Genomic DNA, 25586 nt, shown 5'->3' with positions numbered 1-25586 from the left:
ATACTGCTGGAATGTTGGGTATTTCCTGTCTTTACTGCAAATTTCTGGCAATCATTATATTTTGTTGGAATTGCTACCCTTTATTCCTAGTAATTTTATTTCATCTAACTAATAAAATGCAACATAGAGTCACTAGAGTGTAGAAGCAGGCCGTTCAGCCCCTCGAGTCCATACCAACCCTCCAAAGAGCATCCACACCCATACCCTATCCCTGTAACCTTGCATTCCTATGTTTAACCCACCTGGCCTGCATATCCCTGTACACTAGGGGCAATTTAACATGGCCAATCCACCTAACCTGAACATCTTTGCACTGTGGCAGGAAACCCACACGGACACGGGGAGAATTTGCAAACTCCATATAGACCGCCACCTGAGGGTGGAATTGAGCCCAAGCCCCTGGTGCTGTGAACCAGCAGTGCTAACCACTGAGCCACCAGGCCACCGGTTTGCTTTCCATTCGTTTTATTTCCTTCCCATAATAAGGAACTTGCTATGCTAAATTGCCCCATAGTGCCCAAGGATGTGTAGGCAAGGTGGATTAGCCATGGCAAATGTGGCATTATAGGGATACAGTGGAGGTGTGTGGACCTGAGTGGGATGCTGTTCAGAGGATCACTGGATGGTCCAAATGGCTTTTTTCTGCACATTTGGAATTCTGTGATTCTAACATGATGTATATTATATTGAGAACACTTTTTTCACCTTTTAATCTAGAGGTTTGTATATCATTACCCTGTGGACATGGTTTATGGACTACTAATGCTGTAATGCTGGTATAATTAATTTCATGTACCTGTTTATTACCTCTATGCTTTCATATTCTGACCCCCTAGATGCAAACCAAGGATAACAACTATAACGAGGACATTGCCAAAAATGCAGAATGATTTGGCACTGTCCTGTTTTTGAACAAGGATTTCTAACATTGGGCACTGTTGACAAGTTTCATGAGCAATCTGGTGAACGTTATTGAAGAGGTAGCATTTGCAGCATTTTGCATAATCAAAGTCATTTGAAATTTGCATAGTCAAAGACTTATTACTACATTTAACTGTGCACTATTGTTATGCAGTCATTTATGTATTTGTTCTAAAGCTGTGCATGTCGCAACCTAATGTATGAGCTTCACCAAACTGAAATCTTACTCTGTTCAGTCATTGTACTTCGGTCTGGTATTTGATTGGAGTGTCCTGTTAGCAAAGAGCAAAGCACAGAGAGGAACAGTGGATTTCTGACTGCCTGCTTTGGTCATTGTTACTTATGCCTATGTTGTAAGATGCTGTGATAGTACATTACTATTGTTCTATGACCGTTTCTCGTGAGATTATATCATGGCTAAGAATTTTGAGAAGGTAAATAGAAACAGCTCCTCCTGCCTGATAGACTATTTGATGCACTGAAACCTGACTTTCCACTTCAGTTCCACCTTTGCACATTTTCTAGATGTCCATGGGATCAGGATACTACTTTATGGAGCTGCTTGAGATGAGTTTCAACAAAAGCCACTATATCCCTTTCCAAACTTTCTTTGGAAAGGCACATTTCAGAAAAGTTTGCACAATGACCCCTTTCCCATTGTAGCCAATTCATGAGGAGTGCATATTGATACTGAGACACTAGGAGTGCAGGGAGATTATGACAGGAGTGCCCTTCCCCACCAGCCAGATTACATCTAAGTGCTTGTTTGAAACTTCTGTAAATGAGGGAGACGCTACCGAATGACTGTTTGTTTATTCAGTAAACCATCCAATATGCTCCACCGTCTCCTTTTCCCGCAAGCCTTCAAAAATGGTGCGTGCAGATTACTCCCTGATGGACATGCGGTCAAAGGTGTTTTTCTTTGCAAACCTTACCACCAGAGTAAGGAGTAATACACAGTTCAACTGAATGGAGAATTTTGCAGCAGTGTGGTCAGACCTACTGTTTGTAACATGTGGGATATTTGGGAATCTGAGCAGCTAGTGAGGCATGTTGTTTGTGCATTGAGGCTCTATCCAAAGCTTGATACAACTGCAGATAAAAATCTGCATCACAAATGCCAGTGATGAAGACACAAGGTGGATTTCCACCAGGTGCTCTGAACTCCCACAGTCCAAAGGTGAACTGGCCCCATAGTGTCCAGGGATGTGCAGTCTGTATGGCATTATATAATAAATATTGTAAATATAGCATAATGGGGATAGAGTAGGGGTGTGCAGGGTCTGGGTGGGATGCTCTTCAGAGGGTCAGTACAGGCTCAATGTGCTTAATGGCTTAATTTCTGCACAATAGGGATTCTATGATTCTTTCATAATACAGATTACATCAGAGCAATTCTTCACCTTTTATCTAGAGAGTTGTACATCATGACTGTAAGGACATGATTGATTTTTGATCTCCAAACGAAGCAGTGTTGGTTCAGGTGAATAACACTGACACAGAGCTGCCACACATGTACCAACATCGACCGTGCCTTGTAATTGATGACAAGATCCTTTCCCACAATTGAATTTTGTTTCCACATGTGCTGTTCCTGTTTTACCATGGCTTTTTACACTCCTCCCACTTTTTGGTGCACACCTCATCCCCTGCAAACCACATCATTTGTATCTTTAACTAATCTAACCTGGTGGTGGAGGGGACAAAGGATCGTTCAGCCCGATTCTGCTGAACATGGCACTCCCAAAGCCGGTTCAAACCAATTAGTCTGTAAAGATGAACAAGACAAGGCATTTAGGACAGCGCTTCCTGACTCCAGATTTGATCTGAAAACTTTCCAGTTCCCACTCATTGACTGAAAGTGCACTGTTAATGTGGGAATAGAGCAGTTAAATCCAATTATACATTCCATCCCCCGAATCTAATTCAGTTAGTTTAGACTGTGCTCTGTACAGTTGCCCAAAGACCTCTTGTTAGAGTACAGGAAGAACTGACAAGCTGTGCTGCCATACGAATATAAGAACATAAGAATAAGAAGCAGGAGTAAGTATTCAGCTCCTTGGGCCTGCTCTGCCATTTAATCCAATCGTCGCTGATCTCATCTCAGCCTCAACTCCATTTTACTGCTCCCTCCCCTTGACCCTGTGATCTGTTACTATTTAAAAATCTGCCCATCTCCTCCTTAAGTTTATTTAGTGTGCCGGGGTTTTGAATTCTACGGATTCACAACTCTTTCTGAGAAGTAATTTCTGTTCGTTTCTGTTTTGAAACTTTCACCCCTTAGCCTAAAGTCATTCAAACTTCACATCACATAGTCTGGAGTAAGGGGAATCCACTGAGTTAGCCTACATCAATGGTATTCTAACCTCTAGTTCAGCAAGCTGTAGATGCAAAAGAAATATCAGTTTGGTTTTTCACATCTAAGCTGGTACTTTTATCGTAGCACTGAGATGTGCCGCATTCTCAGATGTGAATATTCAGCGAAAAGTGTTGAATAAAGGTTTAAAAAACAAGTGCTGGAGACATTCAACATGTCAGGCAGTATCTAAGGGAAGCAGTGTGAGCAATTTGAATTTACCTTAGAGAGCAATTTGGAGATAGGAGATGCTGAATCGTGAAAGTCGTGATAAAGCCAATAGAGTCCCATCACTGTCCTACCATCTGCATGGTGAGAGGAATTGGCAGCCTACTCCATTGCATTGAACAGCTACTAGCTCCCATTAAGGCCAACATAAGGGTTATTACCCCTTTCCTGGCATCAGGAAGGCTTACTGCTGAATCTATAGCTCAGACACTGTGAATAGACAAGCTCTATGTAGCAGATTGATTGACCATTGGAGACTCCGCTCAAATATCAATGATGAAGACAGTAGGTTGAACCAGTTACAGCTGTAGCTGTAATCATTCCTGTGTAACCAATGACACAAATATCTCTCTTCTGTAAACATTTGCAATAAACCACTGGGGGAACCTATTGCAAAGTGCCTTCCTACAGATTTTTCTCCCTTAGCAACATTCATCTGTCCTGGTAAAACATTTCATTTTGGTAAAACAAACAAGAGCAGATTAACAATTAATGGTAGGGCCCTGGGTAATGTTATAGAACAGAGAGACCAAGGGTTCAGGTACATAATTCTTTGAAATTTGCATCACATGTAGGCAGTGTGGTTCAGAAGGCGTTTAGCACACTTGTCGTCATTGCTCAGATGTTTGAGTGCAGGAGTTGGCACATCATGTTGAGATTGTACAGCATTTTGGTGAGGCCTCTTCTGGGGTACTGTCTACAGTTCTGGTAATCCTGCTACAGGAAGGATATTATTAAATTGGAGAGGGTTCAGAAAAGAATAGCCAGGATTTGCCAGCAATGGAGAGTTCGAGTTATAAAAATAGGCTGGATATGCTGAGACCTTTTTCACTGGAGCGTAGGAGTTTGAGGGGTGACCTTATAGAGGTTTATAAAATCATGAGCATCGATAAAGTAAAAGCAAGGGTCTTTTCCCTAGGGTGGGAGAGTTCAAAACTGGGAGGCGTATTTTTAAGGTGAGTGGAGAAGGTTTTAAAAAAGGACATGAGGACAACATTTTCATACACCATGTGGTTGGTGTGTGGAATGAACTGCCAGAGCAAATGGCAGATGCGGGTGCAGTAACAACATTTAAAAGACATTTGGATGAGTACATGAGGAAGAAAAGTTCTGGAGGGATATGGACCAAATGCAGGCAGGTGGGACAAGTTTAGTTTGGGAACATAATCAACCTGGACTGGTTGGATTGAAGGGTCTGTTTCCATGTTGTATGACTGTATGACTCTATAACCTCCTGCATGACAATGCTGCCCATAATCGTTAGCTGGGCAGTGAAAGCAGAGGTGACAAACCAGGAGAATACCTCATTTAAACTTGCTCTGGTGAGTGCTCTGATGCTATACATAACCTCGTAATCAGCACATAGTCTTGATGCTGGGTTCTTGATACTTCTGGGAAAATTATGCTCAAGCATAATCTTTCATCAGAACAAAGATATTTCCTAATAGTTATGATTGAGTTTAAAAATGCCTTGCCAATGTTTAAAGAGCAGGAGTCAATGTATTTCTCTTAGTCATTGGGACACAAGGTAATTTATTTTGACATTTTCACATTGGTATTTTTGGGATTTCTTTCTCATGTACTGTATGTGTTGTGTTTGCTTACCTAAGAATGGATCCTGCAGGTTGAAACAGTGAATTTAGTTGAGGCATTCTGATCTCGTAATTGCAATTCTTTGTTTTTATTTTATACAGTCATTGAGTCATACAGCATGGAAACAGACCTTTCTGCCCAACCAGTCCATGCTGATCATAAACCCAAACTAAACTAGTCCCACCTGCCTGCCCCTGACCATATCCCTCCAAACCTTTCCTATTCATCTACTTATCCAAATGTCTTTTATCCATTGTAATTGTGCACATATCTACCACTTCCTCAGGAAGTTCATTCCACACGCGAACCACTTGCTGTGTGAAAAAATTACCCATCATGTCTTTTGTATGATTTTATGATTAATGTTCTGGTAATTTACTACACTTGACATGGACATTGAAACATGTACATTTCTGTCTTAAAATTAATAGTCTGCTTAAGTTTCCAAAATTGTAAGGAACTTTAAGCAAATTAAGACATCCTTATTGTGTGAAAAATGCATTAGTCTTCACAATGACTATGGCAAACTCTCATCTTCCATTGAGCTAGTCACAACTTTTGTTGAGGCATTGATTCTTTGTTTCAAGTTACTGCTTGGAAAACAGTCTCTAAAAATAAGTTGTGAATATGTTTGAAAAAAAAATAGTCATAAATTTTTACCTTGGACTCACAATTTGTAAGAAATATCAGTGTTCAGCAGAAATAACTTTTCTATACTATGTGAGAAGAGAAAGCTGGTGGACTGTAATTGTTAGAGGCATGACCATGGAGAATGCACCAGTTAAATAATGACTGATACTTCACTGCCAAACTATGGTTTAAGCTAGGCATTTTGACTCTGATTGGTCAAGGCATTGTTCTGTGAAATGAACCAGAGAATGGCTGCCATCTGTAATATCCAGTGAAACAAGCACAAAGTTATCATACTTGATGTTTCGATCCCTGTTTATCAACATACATAACTTCAGTGCATTTAAGTGCACCATACTGCAAGTTTGAGAGGCAGTCATAAGGTTCATTGTCATTTGATTCTTATCATACTCAGGATTATTTTGCAAATTTTATCCAACCATGGCACCATATGGAATACTGGTCACAGTGTTTTAAGTTTTGTAAACACTGCTAGTTGAATACAGTTGCTTGTTGCAAACAGCCGAAGACATATTGATGTTTGATATGATCTGCTAGTGTTTGGGATATATGGTCACACCCACAGCAAATTGCACTGCTACATCACTCACTTGTGTGAGAGGAAGGATGTCTTCCTGACTTGATGGCAGCATCCTTTTAGTGACAAACTCCATTTGTGTTGCTACTGCATAGTAGCAGCGTAAAACAGCGGGCTTCAGTTGTTGCTCAGTCTTTCAAGATATGCTAAGAGATGTAATCAGATTGGTGTATTCTCCATGGAAATGCATCTACCAAGTGGAGTCCACTTGCCAACTCATTGTTAATCCCTTTTCATTGCATAAAAACATTGCTTTGCCTTCACATTGGTGCTCTTATGATTTATCCTGATGAATACAAATGAAAAGCTTTGACATAATATGCCTTTTCTTAGCAATACTTAGTAATACCAGACAGCTATATGAATATTTATGAGATAACACATATCCATTAATGATCAGAGATAACAAGGTGTGGAGCCGGATGAACACAGCAGGCCAAGCAGCATCTTAGGAACACAAAAGCTGACATTTTGGGCCTAGACCCTTGGCCCGAAACGTCAGCTTTTGTGCTCCTAAGATGCTGCTTGGCCTGCTGTGTTCATCCACACTTTGTTATCTCGGATTCTCCAGCATCCGCAGTTCCCATTATCTCTCCGTTAATGATCATTTGTTTTTCAGTAGCCCAGACAAGCTGTAAATTGACCAAGAGCAACTAAAAGAAATTGTTCTAGTTTAACATAGTCACAATCCTTTTGTGCAGCTTCTCATTTCCTTTCTTATTTCACCTACAGCATTAAAAACTTCACTCCTAAAGTAGGAAAACTAGAAACACACAGAGCGATACGTCGTGCCTTTGATGTGTGGCAGAACGTAACTCCCCTGACATTTGAAGAAATTCCATACGTGGAGTTGGAAAACAAGAAGAGGGATGTGGACATTACAATTATGTTTGCCTCTGGTTTTCATGGTGACAGCTCACCCTTTGATGGTGAAGGGGGCTTCCTTGCACATGCCTATTTCCCAGGACCTGGCATTGGCGGTGACACTCACTTCGACTCTGATGAACCATGGACATTAGGAAACCCAAACCATGATGGTAAGCACTTTGATTTACAAAAGTAACCTGTACAGAGTTTGAAAGTCCTATATATACAGACCTTATTACAATTGACAGAATAATTATGACTCATCTTGCTTTGAAGTTCTCTTGATGTCAATGAACATTACCTGGGATCCAAGGGAGAAATTGTTCTAACAGGAGGCTTTTATCAACAGATAATTTATCATAGGAGCTGATACTATAAATACATTAAGCACTGACATTATTGCTTTTCCTCTTTAGAGACTACGCTAAACAGTAAATCCAGGCCACAGCTGTTTCCTTTCAAAGGATCCTGTAAATGAAGATACATGACTCTGACATTTCTCGAATAATTTCATACAATGCACATCCAGTCATATATTTTCGAGAATTTACGTTGCTAAATAGCCTTAAGTAAAATTGTGGGGAGGTGGGAGGCAGGGTTGCTGCATGTAATGACAAGAGTAATTTTTCAGTGTTATGGGAGGTGCAGCAAGTTTCTATAGTTTTGAATGGGTAATTGGTAGCACCATCATCTTAATGACAAATGTTCTGGGTTGAGTCCCATTTCAGTGCCTGAGAACAGAGGTCATGGTTGGCACTCCAGGCAGTCCTGAGGACACACTGTGCTGTCAGATGTGACACGTTTCAGATGTGACGTTAACCTGAAGACCATCTGCTTGCTTGGGTGGAGATGAAAGATCTTGTGACACCATTGTGAAGAGCAGAAGTTATCCCCAATGTCATGGTTAATGTTCACTCCTTAATTACCGTCACAAAAATACAGATTAGCTGGTCACGATCACGCTACTGTTCTTAGAGTTTACCGAGCACATAGTAACCACTGCATTTCTAAATAGCAACTATGATTACATTTTTAAAAAGAAAATTGGCTGGAAAGTGCATTGAGACATCTAGTGATCACGAGAAGTTCTGTATTAAAGCAAGTATTTTTTATATTGGTCAACGGCCAAGATTCAAAGTGCTTCATACTTGTGAGCATGAAGCAAACAACTCAGGGTGAAACTTTACGAACCACTTGAAAAGCATATTCTTAGGTGTTGAAATTAAAACTATTCATTTTGCATTTTATATTATGTGGTGAAAGTTTCAAAGAGTTTAATGTACATAAAAATCTATGTGCTGTAGGTAGACCCACAATGCTACTGGGAGGCAGGTCCAGGATTTTGCCACAAGACACTGAATGAATGGTGATGTATTTCCAAGTCAGGATGGTGAATGGCATGCAGTGGTGCAGCTCGTGTCCTTCTATATAGTTGTAGTTATGGGTTTAGAAAGTATGTTTTAAGGAGCCTTAGTTTATTTCTGCAGTGCATCTCGTAGATTATGCACACTACTTCTAATGAATGTCAGTGGTGGATGGATTGAATGTTTGTGTATGTGCTGTTAATTGAAAAGCTACTTTTTGACACCTGATAGTGTCAAGCTTCTTAAGTGTTGTTGGAGCTGCATTCATCCAGGCAAGTGAGGAATATTCCATCACACTATTGATTTGTACCTTTTAGATGGTGAACAGGTTTTGGGGAGGCAAGAGGTGAGATACCCACTGCAGGATTCCTAGACTGAGATCTGCTATTTTTCCCACTGCACTTTGAAGACTAATCCATTTCAGTTTATGGTCAGTGGTGACCCCAAGTATGTTGACAATGGAGATTCAGTGATTATGATGCCATTGAATGTCAATGGATGATGGTTAGATATTGTTTTGCTGGAGATGGCCATTGCCTGGCACTTTTGTGTTGCAAATGTTGCTTGTCCCTTATTAGCCCACACCTGGATATGGTTCAGGCCTTGCTGCATTTGAACAGGCACTGCTTTAGTGTCTGAGAAGTCATGAAAGGTGCTGAACTTTGTGCAATTATCGGTAACATCAACACTTCTGACTTCATGAGTGAGGAAAGGTCATTGATGAAGCAGCTGAAGATAGTTGGGCATCGGATACTACCCTCAGGAGCACTTAGAGAGATGTCCTCGAGCTGAGATCACCGACCTTGTAACAACCACGACCATCTTCCATTATGCCAGGTATGATTCCAACCAGTGGGGAACATTCCCCCTGATTCCCATTGAGTCCTTGATGTAGCTTTGATGTCAAGGAATACTTTCATCTCTCTTTTGGAATTCATCTCCTTTGCCCATGACTTGTAATGAGGCCAGGCGCTGAGTGGTTTCCTATAGGGCCAAATTAAGTAGGTTATTGTTAAGCAATTGCTGCTTGATAGCATGGTTGATGACATCTTCCAGCACATTACTGATGATGGAGCGTAGACTGATGTGGTAGTAATTGGCCAAATTGAATTGGTCCTATACAGGACATACACTGGGCAATTTTTCACATTATCAGGTAAATGCCTGTATTGTAATTGTATTGGAAGAGCTTGTTTAGGGGCACCGCAAGTTCTGGAGTTCAAGTCTTCGGTACTTTGCGAGAATAATATCAGGGTCCACAGCATTTGCATTATCCAGTGCCTCCAACAATTTTGTGATATCATATTGAGTGAATCGAATTGGCTGAAGTCTGGCATCTGTGATGCTAGGGACCTTTGCAGGAGGCCAAGATGGATTGTCCGCTCGGCACTTTTGGCTGAAGGTTGTTTGCAAATTCCTGAGCTTTATCTTATTGCAGTGCTGTGCTGCGCTTCCTCATTATTGAAGATGGTGATATTTGCGGACTGTTATTCCCCAGTAAGTTATTTAATTCACAACAGGAAGCGACAGCACTGCAGAACTGATATCTGATCCACTGGCTGTGGAATCACTTAGCGCTGTTAACCACCTGCTGCTTACACTGCAGACACATGGTTCTGTTTTGTAGCTTCACCAGGTTAACACCTCATTTTTAGGTATGCTTGGTGGTGCTCCTGGCAAGCCCTCCTGCATTGTTCAGTGAACCAGGGTTGATCCTTGACTTGAAGGTGAGCCTACCCAAATATTATTTCATTGTAATAAAGAAAACGTAACAGGGCAGTTTGTACATTCAAGCTCCCAAGGTGTCCAAGCTCTTTGTCGGATTACCAAGAAATGTGAAAATTCCCTGAAACAGTCTTCATATTCTTCAAATATTGAAGTTTGAAAGGTAAGAGCTGACAAAGTTGATGAAGTCCCTGAAGCCTGACCTACCATTGAATACAAAATTGAATTGGAGGTAGACTGTTCAGCATTCCCTAACTGCTCTGATATTCAATAAGATCATGGCCGGTCTCTTTGTCGTTCAAATTCCATATTCCGATCTCTGCCTAGTAACCTTTGACTGCCTTTTCTGACAAAAAAAATGACCAACTTCTGCCTTCAAATGAACTCACCCCTACTGTCTTCTGAGACAGGGTTTCAAAGTCACACAACCATCTGAGAAATAAACAATTCTCCTCAACTTTGTCCTAATCAGGTGGCCCTTAATTTTAAAATGATGTCTGCTAGTTCTTGACTGATCCACAGGAAGAAGGATCATTTCCATGGCCACCTTGTCAATACCAATAATCTGATAAACTTCAATCAAGTCACAATCACTCACATAAACTCCAGCTTGTCTTAAGCTTTCTCTTAACATTGAGCTTCCTGGCTTATTTTGTTTGTAACTAAAATGAAGATGGATAATTAGGGTTATCATGTTTTTGAAACAAATATTATTCCATATTAGTTTTATTTGCAATAGCAGGTGTATTCATCTTGTTATAAGTCTGAAACCCTTGTTTATTTTCATTAAAATATCATAAGAAAAGTAACAAAAATGTGTGATGTAACTGTACATATAAGATCAAAACAAAACAAATGTGAATGGAGCCATATCCCGCAGGTCGCCTTAATTAATAGTCAAAGAGACTAATTATAATTTAAATACAAGAAAACTACTGTGGATGCTGGAGATCTGAAATAAATACAAAAAGTGCCTGAGAAGCTCAGCAGGTTTGGCTGCAGATGTGAAGAGAGGAAGAGTTAACTGAGTCTAATATAATTCTTTAGAATTTGAATGAGATGTCATATTGGACTCAAAATGTTAACCCTGTTTCTTTTTCCACAGATGCTGCCAGACGTACTGAGTTTCTCAAGCACTTTCTGCTTTTAACCTGCTCAGTGGAAAATTGACGTGACTGGATGAGGCACATATATGACTTCAATGGAGAGTAAATCAGATGGGTTATAAACAGGTACAATCCCATCAGTTTACTGCAGATAAATTAGATTAAAATGATCCCTTTCGATATCACTTAGAAAACTTATGTTATTAAGCATGCTGTTGACTTAGAATATATATAAGTTACATGATATGTTTTACATATATTTGACTTTTATGTACAACATTTAAATGAAGGAACGTTCACTCCAGAAGCCAAATATTTAACTTATTGAAAATTTACATTAGAAAGTTTGGTCAGAACAATTGAACAGAGTAATATTTGTTTTCTCCATACAGAAGCTGATACTCATATGCATTTTTTCTCACTATCAATGCTGTACCAAACTACTTCTGATAAATTGTTCAGTTTATTCTGCTTTATTCCAAAAATAAGCAGATATATGGATGTACAAAATTCCATGACTGTATCATGTAGAAGAGCAGGACAGTTATACTTGAAGAACATTTATCCCCCAAATAACACTACAAAAACAGGCCATCTCGTTACGGACCATTTCAAAACAACCCAAAACATATCAATGACATTGCCAAGACCTTCACTTACATCTTATTTACAGACAAGTATAAGATGCTGCATTCCAGATGTGAGTTGATTGGTCACATGAAAAGGCTTTAAACAAAACACACTTTATTCTTACACTACAGTTAAAATGCAAACAAAAAAGTAGAATTGGTATAACTTTGATGCTATTGGAAAACTTAACCGAATAATGGATTATTTAGCGACTAAACAGCAACTGTTCCAATATAGTAACGTCCCATAAACACGCCCTTGGCAAAAATAAATTCAGTAAAATAGATTATCTCACATGCAGTTCTCCAGTCCAGGAGGAGAGAATATCGAAAGAAAATTCTAGCCAAGAGAGATGTATAGCAGCTTCTACAACCAACTTCAAAACTCCCAAAACTGAAAACTAAACTAAAACTCTCTTTCCTTGGGAGCCTGATTCCTCCCATTCATGGTTCTTCCATTGTTCTAATTAACAGAAAAAGGCCTCACAAGCTGTTTACTGTATTGGCTTGTCAGAGACAGCTCAGCACCTCTGTCTTAAAATCTCTCTGCAACATAAACAGGACAAAATTTTCAAGATTGGTATCATCACACTGGTCATTAATACATTACTGTTGTGAAATTGACTGCTGCATTTTCCATATTACAACAGTGACTATGCTATAACATGTTATGTAAAATAAGTATAAAATACTTTGGGACAGTGTGTGGTCACGGAATGTTCCACATAAATGCAATACTCTTCTCATACCATTAACCATATGCATCATGTTTGAATGCCAAAAACCAATCAACTCAATGGAACCATGATAAGCTAGATCACTTGTCAAATACTTCTGCAAAACTTTCTCAAAGTCATACAGGCCGGGAAAGTCTAGCATTTTCTGTTTTCATTTCAGATTTCCAGCATTCATGGCATTTTGCTTCAGAATCATTTCTAACATGCAGATATTAATGCCACAGGCCCAAGCACTTAATGAGCTTAAACTGGTAGAATGTCAGTAATACAGCTATGAATCGTTGAAATCTCAAGTGTTTTTTTTTATCTGCCTGACTTGGTTAAATATGCACAAAACAGATACGCTCAGAAGATTCTGAATTCTCTTGGACCGAGTAAAGTAACTTATACGGCTTTGGCTAATGACATTTTGCAGCTATTATTAATTAAAAAGATTGCTGGCTGGTGTGCTCGCAGTAAGTTGTAATAGCAGCCCAGATATTTTCTCCAACTCCTCAGCCAGTTAAATTTTTTTTGAGACTGTGTGAAGTAAAGCATCTTCATGTCTTCTTGTTGCCTTGGAGAAATGTAATGGAATATTTTACATTGAAAAAGAGGAGAAATATGATTAATTTTCAGCCAAGATTGAATGGCCTGAAAATCTGGGCATTTTTCTGTGCTAATTCCAATAAAATGTTCATTTTGCACTACATGTAATCAACAAAATGTTGTATCATTCTTGTATTGAATGGAATATGAAATGACAAAAAAATTTGGCAAAGTATTTGTATATCACACATATATGAAAGATAACATTGGCTGGATTTTCCTCTGCTATCTCATCTGAGACCAACAGGATAAGACATTCGACATAACACCTCAGACATTTGCCGTAGCAAAATGTGGCAGGCTATTGGGTCCTGGTTTCCAGCAGATAGTCCTGTCACGAGTCATTCTTACCATCACTTTCAGGATCATTCAGAGGAATTTGCAGTCAGTCAGCATCGGACCTGAATGGCTCCAGCAGAAGCACCTATAATGGCTTAATTTTTCCTTGGAGCCCAACTTGTGTGGAAAATGAGTCTGGCTCAAAAAAAGGTTTGCAGCAGTGGCAGGGACAAAGAATCTATTATATGTTTAATTAAAATTCACTAATTGCACCCTTTCACAGGCACATATCTCAATAGAGTTAAATTTGGAAGCTCTGAAAATGTGTGTGATTATCCCACACTTCTTACTTGCAGGCAGTGTGCCACCTTTGTGCTGCTACTCATTTGAGTGATCCCTTTCTCCCACCAGCACTAATAATACTCATTCTTGGCTGTTGGCATCAGCTGGCAGACAATGTCCTGAGTGGCTGGAACTTCTGAAAGCTAGCCTGTGCTACTTTAAGCTAGTCTGTGTCTCTGAAATACGTGGTATTTGTAGCCAGTGCAGCTGTTAGCTTGCTGGAAAGGATAGATTATGCAGCGGATCTGCCGCTGAAAGACTTAAATAAGATATCGTTGAAGCCATCCAAAGAAAGAAGTTGGTTTATTGCAATGCATCATGAATCCTGCCAGAAAGTCTGTGTAGCAGGGCAAGGAGCGTGAGCATCAACTTGTCATTGCACAAGGCTTAGAGTCATCTTTGTCAATGTGGAAATGACAGACAACTCAATCAACACTTGAGGACCCAACCATGATGCAGTGACTGATGAATGCTGTCACAGCTAACAACAGCCATCCAGTCTTTGAACACGGCCATGCAGTTACAGCTGTGGTTCCTTGGAGTGCCAATGTGCTGACCTGTCTCTCAGGTTGACAGCATTTGGTTTCCCTACACTGCCAGTGTTCCTTCTGTTACCTATCCACCAGATCGTACTGACTGCTGATACCTCTGCTGAGAGTGCTGACCGCACTTCTGCCCTCTAAGTCCAAACTTATTTGACACGGCTCCCGCTCAGCCAATTGCAGTCTTCCCCAGTGAAAACCAGCAGTCTTCCATCCTGTAGGCTGTAACCACTAATGCATCAAAGTGTAAAAACAGGAGGTTAGGAAAAGCCCCTGGTGGATTGAAAAAAACGTGATTAGTTGACCTTTAAGTATATGGCATGATTTTATTTATATTTTTGGATTGGAATAATTGTTGTGTGATATTTATTTTTTTGAATTGTGGCCAAGTGGTGGTCAGTAATAGAAGAAAGATTGAAATATTGGATTGCTGATGAATGGGGCTTTGTCCTTGGCAGTTGCTATGATCACAGATGGATGAATTCTTTATGGACAGTCCAAGCAGGAAGGATTTGTCTCAGTTGCCTTCTTTCTTTTGTTTCTCCTCCTCAGCTGCTCAGCGTGCACCCGGTAGCATGCCCTCTGCCTTCATATTAAATCTACTTCGCACATGAGTTTCCAGAGACTACCATGGATCTTGACTCCTGCTCTGTGGAGTATTGGAGGACTCTTCGAGAGTGGGCCAGGCAATGAACGTGTTTTCCCTGTCACATTGTGTATAGCGGAATGACTGGCATTGAATGCATGTTGCACACCGGTGCATGTATGGTGCATTGGGGTCATTAGCTACGTCAACCGTAAATGGTTCTTGTCACCCAATAGGCTTCCTATGATTTTAACTCGTGATTTGAATGCAACTGGCACAGGGGAATGCAACAGTAAGAAGGTGTTGCAATTGCTGCCAAGGTACTAGACATGATTTGTTGCCTATGCTCAGATGGACAGCGTAGGTTCAATGCTTGTATATATATGTCAATTAGTGGAGGTCTGCCCCCATGCTTTATGCAGCGTGGTGCTATGTAACCACTTGATTTATGAATTATGACTAAATACCTTAAGGTGGAAGAGACATGTGGCACCCAGAAAGGACATTGCTTTTCCAGAATTTCAGCCACCTCCTAGCCACAGGGATATGTTTGACAACACACTTGCAGAATCTGCTTAGTTTTGGACAGAGAGAATTGAATGCGGTGAACGCTCAATAAATATAGGGCATGGATGACCTTTGTTATGCAATAGTGGATGGCAGACCATAACCAGTTGCTTACGCCTCCAGATCCAGCTTGAAATTAACCAGGCACAAAAAGTTCATCAGCACATCACCATCAGTGCCCTTCACAGTGACTGGCCATGTAATTCTCATCCTGCTGTGAATTTGTAGTTGTAGCTGCAGCAGGTGGCACATACAGCGAGAATGTCCTTTGTGAAGCTATGACTAACTGGTGCATTCTCCCCGTCAACATCTTTATCAATCCACTTGCTAACAAGTCAGCACTCTCTGCTCATACAATGTAAATGTCGATTCATTAGGACTTTGGTGTTTTTCTGTGAATTGTGCCAATCAGTGCAAGATAAGGAGCTCCCAAGAAATTATTTCTTTTCTCAGCAGTACTGAAGTGAAAACATCACACACATTGTTCCTTGTTAAGCTTCAAGTTGGAGAATTGTTCCCAGGCCACTCTTGGTGAATGTAGCCTCAGGTTAAGAGCTCTTCTCCTCTTCCTCCCCTTCCAGCAGCATAATCTGCTTTGCATGGTTTCTATTCATTTTCCAGGTCATACTGAATCCTGAAGGGGATGACTATGAGCAAGGGCAGGGACAGAAATCACAGGCCCTGATGCTGCTCCTGGTGGACCCTGGTCCTATCACCAGATCCCTTGCCCAACCTCCCGGTTCCCACCCAATAAGGTGGCCTTGCTCCTAAGCCAAGCACAGCTATCCCGCTAGAGCTCCAGGCTCTGGTTATTTTGTCCTCTGTCCTGGGCCCTACATGCTCTAGGTCTGTTCAAAAGTTTTTAAGTACTAAACCTTGAAAGTCCTCGAGGACGTGTCACAATAGTGACTTTAGTAAAAGCCACAAGAAAATAACCAGCAGCACTACATTATTTGCAATATGTCACAGTCATTCTTGCTTCTGATACATAACTCTTCAGGCTACCTGATGTATATTAATGCTGCAAGATGTGACTGCATTTAACTTCATCCTTGAAGATGGATAAACTTTAGCTCTTAAATATTAAAGGATTTGACAATAGGAATAATAACGTTAATGGTGTGTGAAGTACTCTGATATCTGAAAAAAACTGAGGATCAGTCTGTTCAATGTAATTCTGTGTATTGTACTGTTTCCTCACTGTATTACACACACTGTGCCCAGAATTTTCTCTCCCAGGTCAAGACCACAGAGTCAGGGCAATTCCCAGCGTTGAAAGTACTCCAGAATTTCAATTTTTTGTTTCAGGTTTGTAGCTGGAAATCTAGTTTTTCTGGGTCTGTGGCTTTCCCGGCCATAGTAACTCCAGCTCTGAACAGATGCTATCTAAACAAAAGGGGTCGATTGGCTGAGTTAGCTGGTTTGTGATGCAAAGGAATGCTAACAGTGCAGGTTCAATTCCTACATTGGCTGAGGTTACACAGAAGAGCTCTCCTTCTCAACCTCTCCCCTAGCCTGAGATGTGGTGCCCTTTAGATTGATCCATCACCAGTTCTGTCTCTCTACTGGTAAGAGTATGGTGACTTTACTTTATACCTTACCGAAACATTCAGCAAGTCAGGCTTTATCTATCACGAATGATTGGTGAATTTTCGGCCTATACTAGGGATAAACAAACTCTATGCAAGTACAGAGATGTATGAAGCAGGAGGCAAGGACAAAAACAAACACTGATGACAGGGTGACGGATGGGAATGGTAAAATGTACAAGGGATAATGGTGCTTTGAGTAATGCCATTTTAAAAGGAGTGTTATTTAAATCAATAATGTTGCTATTCCACATAGTGGGACTGAGAATGCACAGACTTGCTGCACTGGTTTAAGTATGGCAGAACTACCATCAGTATCATGCACTTGTGATGATGTTGCTTGTCTGGAATCATGATTAAGCTACCTCATTATAATATTACAGACGGATACAATAGTGATTGGAATGAGGTCAGCCAGATAGACATCATAGAGTATGAGTTCCCTGATTGGGGCTCTTAATCTGGTCCAATCAGGGAGCTCTGGCTGACACATATAAACAAGAGAGTCAGACTGTTCTGTCTGAGATCTAGCTCTGACGAAGCTGGATCAGTGTCAAGGACTATAAAGGGTGACTTGGTGATGGGATAGTGGCCTTCATGGAGTTATTTCAGATACCTGCTTAACATTACAGATATCCACCATAGGAGAATGCAAGTTGTAAACCAAATCAATGTCTTAGAACACAAAAAAAAGTTACCCTGACTTTGTTATCTCTAAACTTGACCATTCCAATATAATGGTGTGCCTGGTCTCTCAGATTCCGTTCTCTATAAAATTTGAAGGTGTCCAAAACTGCTGCTCATGTCCTTACTTACACCAAGTCCCATTCACCCACCAGCCTTTGTGTGTTTTGATGGATATTGACTTCTGATCAAGAAATACCTTGACTTTAAAAATTTAATCCATATTGTTAAGTATGTCTAATGGCTTGCCTCCCTATCACTGTGATCTAGTGCAATCCAACAAACTTCTGAAAGATCTGCACTTGTCCAGTTGTTGAAAATCCATTATTTTAAATTTTTTCGTTGTTCCTGGCTGTGTCTTGACACCTGCTTAGGTCCTAATTTCTGGAGTTTCTTTCCTAGGTCTCTCTCTGTGTCATTACCTCCTTAAAACCTAGGCCTTTGAGCAAATTTTTAACCATCTTCTTTAAGACCAAAGTTTGTAGTCTGTGTCTAATTTTACTTTATAACACTTCAATGAAGTGACTAAGGACGTATTATCACGTTCTAGGCTCTAAATATATATGATTTTTTTGTAGTAATAACAAGAATAGGATCAACTTGCTGGTCTGCAGTGTTAATCGGGATCTGCCCCAGCCATTAGCTATGAACATGTATGAACATAGTTTTAAGCCACAATAAAGCAATGTAGGTACCTTACCTAAGAATGAAAGATATAGGAGCAGGAGTAGGCCATTATACACCGAAAGTCTTCCGAATCTAGTCAATAAGCTCATTGGTCTCCTGCCTCATTACTATTTTCCCAGTACATTCCCATATTCCTTGATTCCCTTTGAGACTAATATTTATTGATGTCTGTCTTGAATACACTAATTGACTTATAGCTGCAGTCTCTGGGGTGGATAATTCTGAAAGTTCACAATCCCTTGAATGAAGAGATTTTTCTCATCTCAATCCTAAATAGCTGTTCTCTATCTGGAGGAAAGGGAAAATAAAACTATTGATTTGCCATTCATGTCACTTAGAGAGGGCTGACTGTTAAGTCTTTACATTAAATAGTATAAGGGCAAGATTTTAACTGTAAGAAAGAATGCAGTTGATTAGAATGTACTTACACACTCCATGCTCAAGCAGCTTCAATCATTTTGAAAGGCTGTACCAAAAGGAAGAGTGTGTGTCAGGTAATTGGCATTTGAAGGACTAACTTCAAAAATAGAGTAAACGGCTTTCAATTTGTTAATGCCTTTGGAATAGGGCATGCTTTATGGATCTATAAAAAAGACTTATTTAACCCATGAAATCAGTGCCCAGCTTTCTGAGCACATGATCCTATGGTACACCAGTGAATGGATCATGCATAATTATATACTTTTTTGAGTCAAACAGTTAACATAGAATTTAGAGCAAACACACTATTTGAACCCAACTCACCTCTGTCTCCCCTTCCCCTACTGCATCCCTAAACCAGCCTAGTTCGTCCCCTCCCCCCACTGCACCACACAACCAGCCCAGCTCTTCCCCCCCACCCACTACATCCCAAAACCAGTCCAACCTGTCTCTGCCTCCCTAACCAGTTCTTCCTCTCACCCATCCCTTCCTCCCACCCCAAGCCGCACCCCCAGCTACCTACTAACCTCATCCCACCTCCTTGACCTGTCCGTCTTCCCTGGACTGACCTATCCCCCCCCTACCTCCCCACCTATACTCTCTCCACCTATCTTCTTTACTCTCCATCTTCGGTCCGCCTCCCCGTCTCTCCCTATTTATTCCAGCTCCCTCTCCCCATCCCCCTCTCTGATGAAGGTTCTAGGCCCGAAACGTCAGCTTTTGTGCTCCTGAGATGCTGCTTGGCCTGCTGTGTTCATCCAGCCTCACATTTTATTATCTTGGAATTCTCCAGCATCTGCAGTTCCCATTATCTCTCACCTCTGTCAGTGTTTATGCTCCATACATCTCTTTCTACCTGATGCTAACAAATCATTATCAACATATCCTTCTGTCTCTTTCTCTCCCTCATGTACTTATCTAACCTCCTTGTAAATATATTATGATTAAGCAATTCCAATTTATTTTGTGCTTCTTGAAATGTGCTATTTGCATTTGATGACATAATTGCAGAAATTAAGAAGTTATATTCTGGTGCATTAGTATGTATACTGCTGTTTGAGCAATTTGCAGTCACCTGAGTGCAGCAAGCCTGAGAAAGGGGGACAGACCTCATTGCTATCACTCTGGATCCTTTGCAAAATATCTGTCGGGGGCATATTCACACAGATCCACTCAATTCATAAAGTATTTTACTTCAGAATGCTTACTGCTGTGTGGAACTTAGTCAACCCTACACATTTCATTATAGCAGGTGGCCTATCTTTCTTCATGCAAAGGAAGGGTTGAGCTCACCACTTTGTGTTTTTTTGAACCAACACTAAGAACAAAGAACAAAGAAAATTACAACACGGGAACAGGCCCTTCGGCCCTCCAAGCCTGCGCCGATAGAGATCCTCTGTCTAACCTGTCATCTATTTTCTAACGGTCTGTGTCCATTTGCTCTCCGCCCATCCATGTACCTGTCCAGATATATCTTAAAAGACGCTAACGTGTCTGCGTCTACCACTTCTGCTGGCAACGCGTTCCAGGCACCCACCACCCTCTGTGTAAAGAACTTTCCACGCATATCTCCCTTAAACTTTCCTAAAAGAAGATGGATTTCTGCAAGGTGTTCCACTCTTCATATTTACAGTTTTTCCTTTTATACCGAAGTTATGTTAGATGAGTGGGTAAACTGCTTAGCAATTCACCCTCAACCTGCCTGTGATATAATGAAGATTTGTAGTTTTTCTACAGCAAAAGTTGGGGCTATAACTTTAGTATTATGGACTTTGGAGGAGAAGCACAGGCTAATCATAGTGAAAAAAAATGCTAGTTGGACCTTTTATTTTGTAATATTTCATATTTCCCTTCCCCAGTCTATCTTTGCCCCTCATTCTTCTTTTCATTTGTTTCTCTCTGCTCCTTGGCTTCTTTTGATTTTTCTTTATTTCCTCTTCTGGTTTAATCCTCTGTCCACCACAGTCGGGGTGAAACAGCTTTGTTGGAGCTTGGGTAGACAGCAGCTGAGAGGCAGCATTTCAGCATTGCGCCTGTGTCTGGATGAGAACATATATGCTGCTGTATGTTGGAGAGGGGTGCGTGATTTATTATGCTCAAGTTTAGTGCTGTTTGTTTTAGCTAAGTAAGCCATTCCAGAGGTTAGCTGCCCCAAAGTATCATTGAGGGACCTGTCCATTTTGAGGACTGGACTTCATACCCATCTGGTCAACAGGCTGCAGGGAAAAGCCAATTGTTGTGAATGAGCCTGCCGATTCTGGCATTCTTTAGTATCAGGCAGTTTGATTCACATCTCAGCTGCTTGACATTTGGTTTCTTGTCGGGTGCAAAACTCCACCTATTCCTCGGTGCACAACACAATTTCTGACATTCTTCAGACAACCAACTTTATCAAAGTGCTGCAATTCCTCATTTTCAAAGCTTAAGAATTGTGGCTATACACAATGCTCTGGAATTCCCTCTGTGACCCTGTTGTCATCTGTCTCTTTCCTCTTGAGATATTTCTTAATACCGATTTGTTCCCTACCAGAAAATTTTGACATTCGTTGTGTGTTCAATTGCTTTCAAAATCGTCAGTACATCCTTTGACATCAACAGGTTTTAATTTGGAAGTTATTGATGACAATTAATGGTACAGTGCCCAATTCGCCATCTTTTAATGTGATGATCTTCCCACTTTCAGAGTCAAGGGAAGTGGTCGTTTAATGGAAATATCATTCTGCCAGAAATCCAAATGGTCTGGCAACATGGGCTGAAGCCCCAACATGGCAGAGAGTGAAATTTGAAGTCAGTAAGAATCTGGAATTAAAAGTTCATCTCACAGTGATCATGGAAGCATTGTCACTTGCCATCTGCTTCATTCATACTTAGTGACCAGACATAACCCAGCTTGGCTTATATGTGACTGCCGACCCAAAGCAATGTAGTTGACTCTTTACTGCTCTCTCAGATCAGTTAGGAATGGGCAATAAATGCTGCTTGTCAATGATGCCTGCTTCCCAATGACTCAAATCGTCACTTTGGCAATTCTTTCAATTTTCTGTGCAAGCGTTTGTTTCAAAAATGAGACCATGGGAAACAGACATGCTCTCAAACAGCATTTTATTAAGAGAACACATTCAGCTGTGAGAACAGACAGAACAAAATAAAGGAGGAGCAGGGAAATTGGCCGGCTGACAGGAAGCAAAGAGTAGTGATAAACAGGTCCCTTTTGGAATGGCAGGCAGTGACCAGTGGGGTACCACAAGGTTCGGTGCTGGGACTGCAGCTGCTTACGATATATATTAATGATATAGACAAAGGCATTAAAAGTAATATTAGCAAATTTGCTGATGACACAAAGTTGGGTGGCAGTGTGAAATGTGAGGAGGATGTTATGAGAATACAGGGTGACTTGGACAGGCTAGGTGAGTGGACGGATGCATGGCAGATGCAGCTTAATTTGGATAAATGTGTGGTTATACACTTTGGTGGCAAGAACAGGAAGGCAGATTACTATCTCAATGGTGTCAAGTTAGGTAAAGGGGAAGCACAACGAGATCTAGGTGTTCTTGTACATCAGCCAATGAAAGCAAGCATGCAGGTACAACAGGTAGTGAAGAAAGCTAATATCATGCTGGCCTTCATCACAAGAGGAATTGAGTATAGGAGCAAAGAGGTCCTTCTGCAGCTGTACAGGGCCCTGGTGAGACCATACCTGGAGTATTGTGTGCAGTTTTGGTCTCCCAATTTGAGGAAGGACATTCTTGCTATTGAGGGAGTGCAGCGTAGGTTCACAAGGTCAATTCGCAGAATGGCGAGACTATCACCTGTTGAAAGATTGGAGCGACTGGGTTTGTATACTCTTGAGTTTAGAAGGATGAGAGGGGATCTGATTAAGACGTATAAGATTATTAAGGGATTAGACACTGTGGAGGCAGGAAGCATGTTTCCGCTGATGGGTGAGTCCAGAACCAGAGGACACAGTTTAAAAATAAGGGGTAGGCCATTTAGAACAGAGTTGAGGAAAAACTTCTTCACCCAGAGAGTGGTGGATATATGGAATGCTCTGCCCCAGAAGGCAGTGGAGGCCAACTCTCTGGATACTTTCAAGAAAGAGATAGACAGAACTCTTAAAGATAGTGGAATCAAGGGTTATGGGGATAAGGCAGGAACAGGATACTGATTGTGGATGATCAGCCATGATCATGATGAATGGTGGTGCTGGCTCAAAGGGCCGAATGGCCTACTCCAGCACCTATTGTCTATTGTCTATTCGAAGGTGAACATAGGCGATGAAAGTCAGTTTGTAATAAAAAGACCATTAATTAATGCCCATATAGGACCAGCCGAAATTGTGTTTGGAAAATTTGCCAAAATTTGTTGAAAGCACTATTCCTCCAGAACTTGCACCCCTACAATAATAATCACCACAGAGATCTGAGCTATCTAAAACAGCCGACAAACTGTAGCAACTCGGACCTTAAGTTTCACATATCAGATTTTTGTTTTAGTTATATTGCCATGATCACTAGAGACTTTTCATACGAGCAAGCTCCTTGATGGCTTTTCACATCAGATAAGTACCTTCTGATTACTTAAATGATGCTAGATGGTCACAAATGACGTTGTTGAGATTTGAATTGTATCAGTGCATGTCAGTTTTTGACAATTCATGTCATTTGATCACACTTTGATGGCAACTGATGACTAAATGATCACTTTAGAATCCAGATGATTGCAAATGAATGGTACTGAATGCAGAAAGGTGTCAATATTTTCTGACAGTGTTACCTGTCCTAATATTTACTTATGTATCTTGCTGTCAAATTATGTTTGAATGTACACCTGTGAAGCATCTTATTATGTTTCAAGTGGATGCTGTAATTCTTGCAGTGTTGAATAATTATGTTTGTTATGCTAACATTCTCTTTATCTCATCCAACATTTCTTTGTATAGAAAGAAAGAGTGAGTCAGTATGTTATAAGATCAATTGCCACCGTCCCTTTATTTGTGGAGTTCTTTACAATGGATTATTCTTTTTAAAAAATCACATTACCCTTTGCAAAATAGCAGATGCGCTAAAATAGATTTCTTACTACCATGGGAATAAATATCGATCGAAGAGGAGTCAGTTGCAAATATTAGTTCAAACAGGTTGGAAAAATGCACCACCTACCGTACAACAGCCCACTGAGCAATCAGACGGAGATGATTTTTACTGAAGAATCTTGTCAGAGTTTAAAGGATCTTGCCACTGTGACCACTGGCGTGAGATTGTTTTGTAGGAATGTAGTTTTAACATTGCACTGCTATGTCTGCCTGATGGGAAATGATGAATAGTAAAGTTGAAGCTAGATCACCGATCAAGTATCTAAAGAGAAAGTAGAAAGATTTTTGGGAGATGAGGGTTATGAGGAACTGGCACCAAACAGAATTTGATGCCTGGGGCAGAGCAGCCACGATTTTGCTGACCTGCGGGGCATGTTTGAGTGGCTGAATGGCCTATTCCAGCTCTTATTTTGTGTGTTTTTAAACATGAATCTTGTCAAACCTGAAAAGATTGGGACCATTCAGGCCATTTGTACAGTGTTACAATAAAAGGAGAATGTATCAGGTAAAATTAATTAAATATTGTGCAATGAATAAGCACAAGGTGAGGAGAAGGACAGATTTCCATTTCAATTTCAGCAAGTAAATTAAATGAATCATCAGGTGTTAATGCTTGGCTGTACACTTATGGACAGCATTGGGGAGTGATGGTGGTTTTGCCAGGGTTATTTAAATGGTCAGGCCTATTTAAAGCACCACTGACCAACAAAAAAGATTGGGAAGTAGGCTTGGCTGTTAAAATCACGTACCCTGTGCAGTCATCCATTCATATACCATCCAGTGCCTAATGGCGTTATGAGGCGAAAATGTGTATGTATTAATAAGGCTCTTGTCGGTTCTAGGCTGCCCCCAAGCTGTCTAAAAGAAAGTTGGCAGAAGTTGAACGTGACAAGGAGGTAAATTTTTTAACATAGCTATTTTGCGTAAATCCCAAACTAATCTTCATGATAGAAACAAACTATAATGGTTCTGGGAGTCTGCAATAAAAATGAAAAATTCTTAAAATTACACAGCAGGTCAGGCAGCATCTGTGGAGGGAAACAGTGATAACATTTCAGGTGGACAACCTTTCAGATTGTGCAAGGGGAGTATGGAATAGAATCAAGAAGGGTGGAAATAAGACAGGAGTACACTAAAAAGATTAGTAAACCAGAGCAGAGATAACAAAGTGTGTAGCTGGATGAACACAGCAGGCCAAGCAGCATCTCAGGAGCACAAAAGCTGACGTTTCGGGCCTAGACCCTTCATGAAGGATTCTCCAGCATCTGCAGTTCCCATTATCTCCAGTAAACCAGAGCAGTATTGTTTATGGGTTTTGTAAATGAGGTAGAAGTGGGATTTTTGGGATCAATGAAGAGGGAGGGTTTCTGAAAAGCTGAGGCTAAAGACAGCCCTGAAGCCAATGGCTTGATGCTCTACAGTCGGGGTATGGTCCAGGCAGTGGGAGGACCAAGTG

General features: G+C 40.7%; 1 protein-coding gene across 1 annotated transcript in view; it reads left to right on the top strand.

The window, feature by feature from the left end:
- The window catches only part of LOC125452081 (matrix metalloproteinase-16-like), a 233385-nt gene that overhangs the window by 97038 nt on the left and 110761 nt on the right, over window positions 1-25586 (top strand). Inside the window, exon 4 of the mRNA XM_048530053.2 lies at window positions 7059-7363. Coding sequence (XP_048386010.1) covers window positions 7059-7363 — 305 coding nt within the window. The remainder of the gene's footprint in view (window positions 1-7058; window positions 7364-25586) is intronic.

Source organism: Stegostoma tigrinum, chromosome 5 (genome assembly GCF_030684315.1).
Source record: "Stegostoma tigrinum isolate sSteTig4 chromosome 5, sSteTig4.hap1, whole genome shotgun sequence".
NCBI classification, from domain to species: Eukaryota; Metazoa; Chordata; class Chondrichthyes; order Orectolobiformes; family Stegostomatidae; genus Stegostoma; species Stegostoma tigrinum.
Note: the sequence above shows the minus strand (reverse complement) of the source record. Positions and strands in the feature narration are given on the sequence as shown.